Here is a 10,000-nt window from a genome sequence, read left to right as displayed (position 1 = left end):
TTTGCTGAAATTTGGGTCCAGGTTCTGTTCCTGTATGGTCCTGGTTCTGTTCATGTTTGGTCCTGGTTCTGTTGATGTTTGGGCCATGGTTCTGTTCAGCAATGGCGCTGGTTCTGTTCATGTATGGTCCTGGTTCTGTTGATGTTTGGGTCCTGGTTCTGTTCATGTATGGTCCTGGTTCTGTTGATGTTTGGATCCTGGTTCTGTTCATGTGTGTAATGACAGTAGAGCCCGTGTTTAGAGCTCCTTCTGTACTGATTTCTGATGTTTGTTGTAAACTCTTTTAATAAAGGTGTGTTTGTTTGTTATGTATCATGTCTCTGCTCTTTATTGACTTGCTGCTGAAGTCTGCTCCGCTCGGCGTGTTCCTCTCGTTCGCCGTAGCCTCATAAACAGACACATCCCATCCGCCAATCACAGCGCACATCACACCTCTCCCAGCCAATCAGCGCGCGGCGGCTCGCAGGACACTCCCCTTTAACGCTTTTCGGGCACTTCCTCGTTGAGACGAGAGCTCCTAACGTGTCCGCGCGCTGAGGTGAGTCTGAGGAGCGCGTGAAGGCCAGAGCACGGCTCACCTGGCAGGTACCGGAGCTGCGTGTCGGTGGGCGGAGCCAGGTCAGGATGAGGGTGAGTTTCATACAAAGGGTATCTTTGAGCTAACTCATGCTAACAGCAGGATGACTCGTTACATCGGCTAACGGGGCAGGGCTAACTGCGTCATCCTGTCACCTGATTGAACGCTCTTCCTGATTGACAGTCCGTTGGTCCAATGACACACGAAAAGCCATATTGACCAATTACGTGTGAGGCGATCTGGAAAGTGGGCTGCTATTGGTACCTGAAAAGCTCTACCATGAGTCCATTGGTAACTCTCGTCCAATCACAGTTCATAGATCTCCCATGTGACTGACGGCACTGCTGTCCAATGAATGCGTCCCATGCGCCTCTCTGATTGGCCGGGTGTGCTCATGTGGGCGGGGCTTGCTGTTGTTTTGTGTTGGGATGGAAAATGGCGGCTGTTCGGAGAGCGCATTAACTTTAAACAGAAGGAGTACAGCGAGAGCCATGAAGGGGATATAACACGGGTTATTATCAATGTTTAAAGGCTTTTATTCTGGAGGTACTCCTGTTCATGAAGTGCTTCCTGTCTGTAGAAAAAGCAGGACTAAAAAAGGTACCCGGTGTGCAGGAACAAAGCTCGTTTATTCAGACAGATGGTTCAATGATTAAAGATGCTACATTTACTCCAGCTACTCTCTTTAGTTTGTATCTAAAGGATGTTTTATTTACTCTGGTCTGTGTAGTTTGTATCTCTAGTCAGTCTGGCTCCTCATTTAGAATGTTTTTTATTAATAAACTAATGTTATTTGTTGTTACATGTGTGACCCCCTTAATAAAGGGTTCATAAATGTGAGCAGCTCCTCGGCACTATGGCTCAATAAGTTACCTGGTCAGGTTAGTTAGCTGAAAGTGAAATCAGTCTGTCTCTGGTCTGATGGAGCCTGGTGCTGGTCTGTTGTGGTCCTGATGGTTCTGAAGCTTTTCTGATGGTCCTGATGCTTCTCTAATGGTCTTGATAGTTCTGATGGCCCTGATGGTTTTCTGATGGACCTGATGCTTCCCTTGTTGTCTTGATAGTTCTGATGTACTTGATGCTTTTCTAATGGTCTTGATAGTTCTGATGGTCCTGATGGTTTTCTGATGGTCCTGATGCTTCCCTTGTCGTCTTGGTAGTTCTGATGGTTCTGATGTTTTTCTAATGGTCTGAATAGTTCTCATGGTTCTGATGCTTTTCTGGTGGTCCTGATGCTTTTCTATTGGTCTGGATTGTTCTGATGGTTCTGATGTTTTTCCAATGGTCTGAATAGTTCTGATGGTCCTGATGCTTTTCTAATGGTCTGGATAGTTCTGATGGTACTGATGCTTTTCTGGTGGTCCTGATGCTTTTCTAATGGTCTGGATTGTCCTGATGGTTCTGATGTTTTTCTAATGGTCTTGATAGTTCTGATGGTCCTGATGCTTTTCGGGTGGTCCTGATGCTTTTCTAATGGTCTGGATTGTTCTGATGGCCCTGATGCTTTTCTGGTGGTCCTGATGCTTTTCTATTGGTCTGGATTGTTCTGATGGTCCTGATGCTTTTCTGGTGGTCCTGATGCTTTTCTGGTGGTCCTGATGCTTTTCTAATGGTCTGGATTGTTCTGATGGCCCTGATGCTTCTCTGGTGGTCCTGATGCTTTTCTATTAGTCTGGATTGTTCTGATGGTCCTGATGCTTTTCTGGTGGTCCTGATGCTTTTTTAATGGTCTGGATTGTTCTGATGGCCCTGATGCTTCTCTGGTGGTCCTGATGCTTTTCTATTGGTCTGGATTGTCCTGATGGTTCTGATGTTTTTCTAATGGTCTTGATAGTTCTGATGGTCCTGATGCTTTTCGGGTGGTCCTGATGCTTTTCTAATGGTCTGGATTGTTCTGATGGCCCTGATGCTTTTCTGGTGGTCCTGATGCTTTTCTATTGGTCTGGATTGTTCTGATGGTCCTGATGCTTTTCTGGTGGTCCTGATGCTTTTCTAATGGTCTGGATTGTTCTGATGGCCCTGATGCTTCTCTGGTGGTCCTGATGCTTTTCTATTGGTCTGGATTGTTCTGATGGTTCTGATGTTTTTCCAATGGTCTGAATAGTTCTGATGGTCCTGATGCTTTTCTAATGGTCTGGATAGTTCTGATGGTCCTGATGCTTTTCTGGTGGTCCTGATGCTTTTCTAATGGTCTGGATTGTTCTGATGGTTCTGATGTTTTTCTATTGGTCTTGATAGTTCTGATTGTTCTGATGTTTTTCTATTGGTCTGGATTGTTCTGATGGTCCTGATGCTTTTCTGGTGGTCCTGATGCTTTTTTAATGGTCTGGATTGTTCTGATGGCCCTGATGCTTCTCTGGTGGTCCTGATGCTTTTCTATTGGTCTGGATTGTCCTGATGGTTCTGATGTTTTTCTAATGGTCTTGATAGTTCTGATGGTCCTGATGCTTTTCGGGTGGTCCTGATGCTTTTCTAATGGTCTGGATTGTTCTGATGGCCCTGATGCTTTTCTGGTGGTCCTGATGCTTTTCTATTGGTCTGGATTGTTCTGATGGTCCTGATGCTTTTCTGGTGGTCCTGATGCTTTTCTAATGGTCTGGATTGTTCTGATGGCCCTGATGCTTCTCTGGTGGTCCTGATGCTTTTCTATTGGTCTGGATTGTTCTGATGGTTCTGATGTTTTTCCAATGGTCTGAATAGTTCTGATGGTCCTGATGCTTTTCTAATGGTCTGGATAGTTCTGATGGTCCTGATGCTTTTCTGGTGGTCCTGATGCTTTTCTAATGGTCTGGATTGTTCTGATGGTTCTGATGTTTTTCTATTGGTCTTGATAGTTCTGATTGTTCTGATGTTTTTCTATTGGTCTTCATAGTTCTGATGTTTTTCTAATGGTCTGGATAGTTCTGATGGTCCTGATGGTTCTGATGTTTTTCTAATGGTCTTGATAGTTCTGATGGTTCTGATGGTCCGGTTATAATCTGCCATTTTATGGATGCCTCAAAGCCTCGGTACAGTAAACGGCTGGTAAGTTTAAGCTAACTCGTGTCACCTGTCACTAACCAAACTCTTACAGCTTTAAGGGTAAAGGTCTCAGATCAGTTTTATGATCCAGGATCAGGTCTGCTTTAAAACTCAAAAACATCAGTGATCTCAGAGCCTGAATCCTTCCTGTGAGCTCCTCGTCTGTGAAGAATCAAAGCATGAGGAGCTTATACTTTAACCACCTTTGAAGATGATCATTATTAGCTCACAGGATGAGGTATCACTATGTCAGGAGTAATAAACCTGATCACTCTCAGTCCTCAGCTGTGTAGCGTGTTGAACTAGTCTCCGCTCCTCTTCATCACCCCGCATCTTCTTCCCTCTGCAGCGTGCCGGTACCCGTCGGCGTTACCACGATGACGGCATCTCAGATGAGGAGATCGATGGACGGAGGATGTTTGACCTGGAGGAGAAGGTCAGCAGTCAGAGGTTCAGCTCTGACCGAGTTCTCCGCATGGAGGGGAAAGGTATGTGTGTGTGTGTCTGTGTCTGTGTCTGTGTCTGTGTCTGTGTCTGTGTCTGCGTGTCTGTCTGTCTGTCTGTCTGTCTGTCTGTTAGGACTCACAGGCAGCAGTGCATGATGGGACATCTGAAACATTACTCTGTCACATGACGCTTATTTTCTCTCAGACCTGACGTACGAGTTTGTGCAGAGAGGAGGACTGAGAGACCCCATCCTCTTTGAGAGACCTGAAGGACTCGGACTCAAGTAGGCTTTCCTCCTCCTCCTCTTCTTCCTTCCTCTTTGTGTTTCTGTCACTAATCATCTTGATGTCGTGCAGGATGCCTGATCCAGACTTCAGTGTGAACGACGTGAAGATGTTTGTTGGTAAGCATGCAGACTTTGTTTTGATAAAGATGTTTGTTGCTGAGCATTCTGGGTCAAGGTTAGAAACGTGTGTGTGTGTGTGTGTCCCCCAGGGAGCAGGCGTATGATCGATGTGATGGATGTCAGCACTCAGAAGGGGACGGAGATGTCGATGGCTCAGTGGACTCGTTACTACGAGACTCCGCCCCCTCAGAGAGAGAAGATCTACAACGTGATCAGCCTGGAGTTCAGCCACACCAAGCTGGAGACGCTCGTCCACAGACCCACAACGGTACAACACACACACACACACACACACACACACACACACACACACACACACACACACACTCACACACTCACACACAGGTCAGCTGGTACTTCAGGTTTCAGAATAACCTTCACACTGACTGGCCGTGCGTCTTCTGCTCTGTGATTGGCTGGTACCTGTACAGGTGGATCTGATCGACTGGGTGGACAACATGTGGCCTCGACACCTGAAGGAGAGACAGAGAGACTCCACCAACTCCATCACTGACATGCAGTACCCCAAAGTACAGAAGTAAGAGCGTCCCTGCACGAACAAAACAATAAATATCAATCACTGATCAATCACTCAGTAACAACTTGTGTGTGTGTGTGTGCGGGTGTGTGTGCGTGTGTGTGCGTGCGTGTGTGTGCGTGTGTGTGTGTGTGTGTGTGTGTGTGTGCAGGTACTGTCTGATGAGTGTGCAGGGGTGTTTCACAGACTTCCACATTGACTTTGGGGGGACGTCTGTGTGGTATCACATCCTTAGAGGGACTAAGGTGAGACACGTTCAGTCTGAAACACTGATGCTGCTCCCATGTGTTCATTATTCACAGAGCGTGTGTGTGTGTGTGTGTCCGTGTCCTCAGGTGTTCTGGCTGATCCCGCCCTCCCCTCAGAACCTAGAGCTGTATGAGAACTGGGTTCTGTCGGGGAAACAGGGAGACGTGTTCCTGGGAGACCGTGTGTCAGACTGTCAGAGGATCCAACTGAAGCAGGGCTGCACCTTCATCATCCCCTCAGGTTCATATTCACAGTCACATATATATATACAGTGTATATATATATATACATATACACACACATCATTGTTGTAGTACTCGAGTCCCGGACTCAGACTGGAGTACGACTCGAGTCACGTTTTGCAGGACTCGTGACTCGACTTGGACTCGAGCACTGATGACTAAGACTTGGACTCGAGCATTGACTGCATAAGGACTCGGATGACAGAGCGGAGGACTCAGGGTTATATATATATGTACAGACTGTTTTCATGTTCATGTCAGATTTCATATGTTCCATATAATATATTCTGTTCAGAGCGAGGGGTGGAACGAGCGTTCGCCTGCATGCACGTTCATGTGACGTCTGCCAGGATGAAAAGACGCTACCAGACGTGCATTTTTTCTTACAAAGATTTCACAGTAAATGCAGCGAGAGCAGAGCGACATGTTGAAGATTTAATAGATCCCTCAAGGAAAGGAAAGAGTCAAGCTCAAACACAGCGCTGTGACTTCATTCATAAATTAATCTCAAGACACACTGGTAGGATTTTGTTAGAATCTCATTGCAGTGGCAGTGAGACCTTGTCAGTTTTCTAAAATCAAAACTGAAAATCAAACCAGCCACGGCGCAGGGGGAGAGCGGATTGTACAGGATCAAACACATTTTAAATGTCCAGGAAAAACTGCAGTTTCTCTGAAGTCTTATTAAACTAAGAAGGTTTCTCATTAAACAATCTGTAGCGTCCTCGTGCTCTAACGTCTTCTGGTAAAAACACATCCACCTTTCCCGGTGTTGGCCCCTTACCCACCCACCCATCCAGGAGCAAAACTATCAAACTATCAAAATGAGGACTAAAATAAAATAATAATAACGCACATTGATCTTAATGTAGACAACAACAAATAAATGACTTAAAGTAAAATAATTATGTACATACAATGATGGAAATAGCTCCAACACTAATGTTAATGAGAGGAATGTGTTTATACATCCAAAAGGTCCCACACAGTTAGTCCAGGTTCAGACTGTCAGACCAGCTCCACACGCTTAGTCCAGGTTCAGACTGTCAGACCAGCTCCACACACTTAGTCCAGGTTCAGACTGTCAGACCAGCTCCACACAATTAGTCCAGGTTCTGACTGTCAGACCAGCTCCACACAATTAGTCCAGGTTCTGACTGTCAGACCAGCTCCACACAGTTAGTCCAGGTTCAGACTGTCAGACCAGCTCCACACAGTTAGTCCAGGTTCAGACTGTCAGACCAGCTCCACACAGTTAGTCCAGGTTCAGACTGTCAGACCAGCTCCACACAGTTAGTCCAGGTTCAGACTGTCAGACCAGCTCCACACAGTTAGTCCAGGTTCAGACTGTCAGACCAGCTCCACACAGTTAGTCCAGGTTCAGACTGTCAGACCAGCTCCACACAGTTAGTCCAGGTTCAGATTGTCAATATTTCAGATTGAAACAGCTGCTCTCCTTGTAATAAATCATATGTATTATGGAGACTCGCCTCAGACTCTGACTCACATAATGAGGACTCGACTCAGATTTTTCTCTGGTGACTGGGACTCGATTCGGACTCAAACACTAAGGACTCGGGACTCTACTCGGACTCGAGGTTTGGTGACTCTACTACAACACTGATATACATATATACATATATACATATATACATATATACATACATACATATATATCTGTTTATTCACTAAGGTTATATACATTATACATTAAGAACTGGTAATTATAATTAAAACAATATATAACTGTAATATTCCAACACACACTGTTTGCAGCGTTTAACCCTTGGACCGGTTTAACAGGCTCAAAAACTGAACAGTCCTTTTGTGAATCAGACCCTCAGTGTTCATATTCATCTGTGTGTGTGTGTGTGTGTGTGTGTGTGTGTGTGTGTGTGTGTGTGTGTGTGTGTGTGTGTGTGTGTGTGTGTGTGTGTGTGTGTGTGTGTGTGCTTGCGTGCTCAGGCTGGATCCATGCTGTCTACACTCCTGTGGACTCCATGGTGTTTGGAGGAAACTTCCTGCACAGCTTCAACATCCCCACGCAGCTCAACATCTGTAACATCGAGGACAGGACACGGGTATGATCACACACACACACACACACACACACACACACACACACACACACACACACACACACACACACACACACACACACACACACACACACACACACACCTACACCTACACCTACACCTACACACACCTACATGCTGGTAACATTGAAGTAGATTTAATCCTTCCCTCCTGCTGGTCTGCAGGTCCCGGTGAAGTTCCGTTACCCGTTCTACTACGAGATGTGCTGGTACGTGTTGGAGCGCTACGTGTTCAGCCTGACGAAGACGTCCTACCTCACACCGGAGTTCCAGAAACACTCTCTGGGCATCGGTATGAGCGTCTGCACCATGGGTCACTGCTTCTGTGATTATGAGTGAGGCTAGTGTGTGACCGAGTCCTCTGTGCTTATAGGTCTGAAGAAGCCAGACGCAGTCTCGGAGCAGGTGAAGGGGGAGGAGGAAGATGAGGAGGAGGAGGAAGAGGAGGAGGAGGAGGAGCAGGCAGTTGGAGGTCTTGTGACTCCTCTGGAGCTGGAGGGATTGTGGAACCTGCTGGGAAAACTGGAAGCTCTGCCCTCCAACAAGAAGTGTGTTCCTGCAGGAATACACAACGCCCCTGCTCTCATCACACACATCAAGGTGTGTGTGTGTGTGTGTGTGTGTGTGTGTGTGTGTGTGTGTGTGTGTGTGTGTGTGTGTGTGTGTGTGTGTGTGTGTGTGTGTGTGTGTGTGTGTGTGTGTGTGTGTGTGTGTGTTTGTGTGTGTGTGTGTGCACACAATAACAGTCTCGCACTCTTCTTCTTCATGTGTTCATGTCTTCAGGCTCTGCTGAAGGAGCACGCCAATGACAACCCCAAAATGTCGTACACGGGGAAACCCATCATCAGGTGGCCAAAGAGGGTAAGCAGACGTCACGCTGAGGAAGATGAGGATGAGGATGAAATGACCAAAAATAAACATACAACAGTATTTCAAGTCTGTAAAAGTAAAGCTTGACCAGCTGGAGGAAAAGTCTGGTAGCACCTTAATCTGAGGTGAAGGTGTAAAGAAGATGTTTAAATGAAGCAGGTGTTCACTTGAATGACTTTAACCAGGCGTTAACAGGTTCTGAATGTTTAACAATGAAACTGAGACTCTGGTGTTTGAAACAAAGGAACAGCTGACTGAAGCCAGGTCACATGATCACACCTCTCAGACTGTGAAGATACGAGTCACTGTTCTCACCGTTAACCTGTTTGATGATGTGCAGGTTTGTGTTTCCTCACCTGTTCCTCACCTGTCTGCTCTTCTTCATCAGCCCTCATGGTACCAGCCTCCTCCTCCTCCTCCTCCCCCTCCCCGTCCTAAACTGGCCACCACGCCCATCGTCCCCAGGCCTCAGAAACCCGCCTCCTCCATGTCGGTGCTCCGACGTCGCAGAGTCAGGTAAGCTCCATTCTGATTGGTTTATGCTCTGACTCCTCAGCAGGCAGAAGAACATTTGGATTGAAGGTGTGTGCTGTACCTGTGTACCTGTGTGCAGGTGTAAGCGGTGTGAGGCCTGCATGAGGGCAGAGTGTGGAGACTGTAACTTCTGCAGAGACATGAAGAAATTTGGAGGTCCAGGGAAACTCAAACAGACCTGTGTGCTCCGACAGTGTCTCTCTGTGAGTCACACCTGTCCACATTATGTTTATGTATCACAGTGTGTATACGTGAGTCAATGTTAGGGTTACATTATATACATGTGTGTGTGTAATCCCTCCTTCTGTAGCCTGGCCTCCCTCTGTCGGCTGTGTGTGAGATCTGTAAGGAGCCAAACCAGGAGGAGACCGGAGACCCCTCCCTCATCCTGATGGAGTGCTCCAACTGTGCTCAGATAGTTCATCCTGCCTGCCTCACGGTAACACACACACACACACACACACACACACACACACACACACACACACACACACACACACACACACACACACACACACACACACACACACACACACACACACACACACACAACCACACACACACACACAAACACACAAACACGCACACACTTTACCCTGAACTGAAAGGTTCCTGTGCCCCATTGTTGTCTGCGTTTCGACCGTGGGCTGAAGTCCCATGTAGATTGTGCAAATCAGGCCAGTGACGTATGGAGAAAAAAAAGTAAATGCACTACACCACCAGACCAGTAGAGGGCAGTAAAACAAAGACGAATGCCATTCATTACAGAGGACACCATAGAAGCAGACGGACAGGCAGGTATCATTATGAGCAACACAACAGTTAGCCTGTTAGCATGAAGAGACTCAGCTGGTGCTGTTTTAGATGGTGCTATATTTCATCACAGATGGATTCACTGAATCAACACGTGAGAGGAGATAAGCGCAAGTAGCAAAGACGTTTCAACACGGCTTTAAAATCCTTCTGAACTAAAAAAGCCGTGGCAGAGATCGGCCGGTGTTTTGGTTTAAACAGCGA

General features: G+C 46.6%; 3 protein-coding genes across 5 annotated transcripts in view; 2 read left to right on the top strand and 1 right to left on the bottom strand.

Annotated features, from left to right (window-relative positions):
- zgc:165520 (uncharacterized protein LOC571872 homolog) overlaps positions 1 to 312 on the top strand; it is an 8,528-nt gene extending 8,216 nt beyond the window's left edge. For both annotated transcript variants that reach the window (XM_034687676.1, XM_034687675.1), the window contains exon 10: positions 1 to 312. This exon is cut by the window's left edge and continues 2,361 nt beyond it. The gene's annotated coding sequence lies outside the window, so the exon portion shown is untranslated.
- LOC117815769 (endoglucanase-like) overlaps positions 1 to 829 on the bottom strand; it is a 3,199-nt gene extending 2,370 nt beyond the window's left edge. The window contains exon 1 of the mRNA XM_034687677.1: positions 1 to 829. This exon is cut by the window's left edge and continues 5 nt beyond it. Within this exon, the coding sequence (XP_034543568.1) occupies positions 1 to 87 (87 nt within the window). The 5' untranslated portion in view covers positions 88 to 829.
- Positions 456 to 10,000, top strand: part of kdm2aa (lysine (K)-specific demethylase 2Aa) — an 18,138-nt gene continuing 8,593 nt past the window's right edge. Inside the window, exons 1-16 of one of the 2 annotated variants that reach the window (XM_034687673.1) lie at positions 993 to 1,177; positions 3,526 to 3,601; positions 3,948 to 4,086; positions 4,250 to 4,328; positions 4,402 to 4,448; positions 4,541 to 4,719; positions 4,883 to 4,989; positions 5,141 to 5,234; positions 5,325 to 5,478; positions 7,446 to 7,561; positions 7,745 to 7,871; positions 7,953 to 8,179; positions 8,363 to 8,440; positions 8,838 to 8,965; positions 9,063 to 9,186; positions 9,294 to 9,422. In XM_034687673.1, the coding sequence (XP_034543564.1) occupies positions 3,566 to 3,601; positions 3,948 to 4,086; positions 4,250 to 4,328; positions 4,402 to 4,448; positions 4,541 to 4,719; positions 4,883 to 4,989; positions 5,141 to 5,234; positions 5,325 to 5,478; positions 7,446 to 7,561; positions 7,745 to 7,871; positions 7,953 to 8,179; positions 8,363 to 8,440; positions 8,838 to 8,965; positions 9,063 to 9,186; positions 9,294 to 9,422 (1,764 nt within the window). In that variant the 5' untranslated portion in view covers positions 993 to 1,177; positions 3,526 to 3,565. Of the gene's footprint in view, positions 631 to 992; positions 1,178 to 3,525; positions 3,602 to 3,947; positions 4,087 to 4,249; positions 4,329 to 4,401; positions 4,449 to 4,540; positions 4,720 to 4,882; positions 4,990 to 5,140; positions 5,235 to 5,324; positions 5,479 to 7,445; positions 7,562 to 7,744; positions 7,872 to 7,952; positions 8,180 to 8,362; positions 8,441 to 8,837; positions 8,966 to 9,062; positions 9,187 to 9,293; positions 9,423 to 10,000 lie in introns of those variants that run through there. The other variant, XM_034687674.1, reaches the window with a different exon arrangement.

Source organism: Notolabrus celidotus, chromosome 7 (genome assembly GCF_009762535.1).
Source record: "Notolabrus celidotus isolate fNotCel1 chromosome 7, fNotCel1.pri, whole genome shotgun sequence".
In the NCBI taxonomy this organism is placed as follows: Eukaryota; Metazoa; Chordata; class Actinopteri; order Labriformes; family Labridae; genus Notolabrus; species Notolabrus celidotus.
This window is presented reverse-complemented; position numbering and strand designations above follow the sequence as displayed.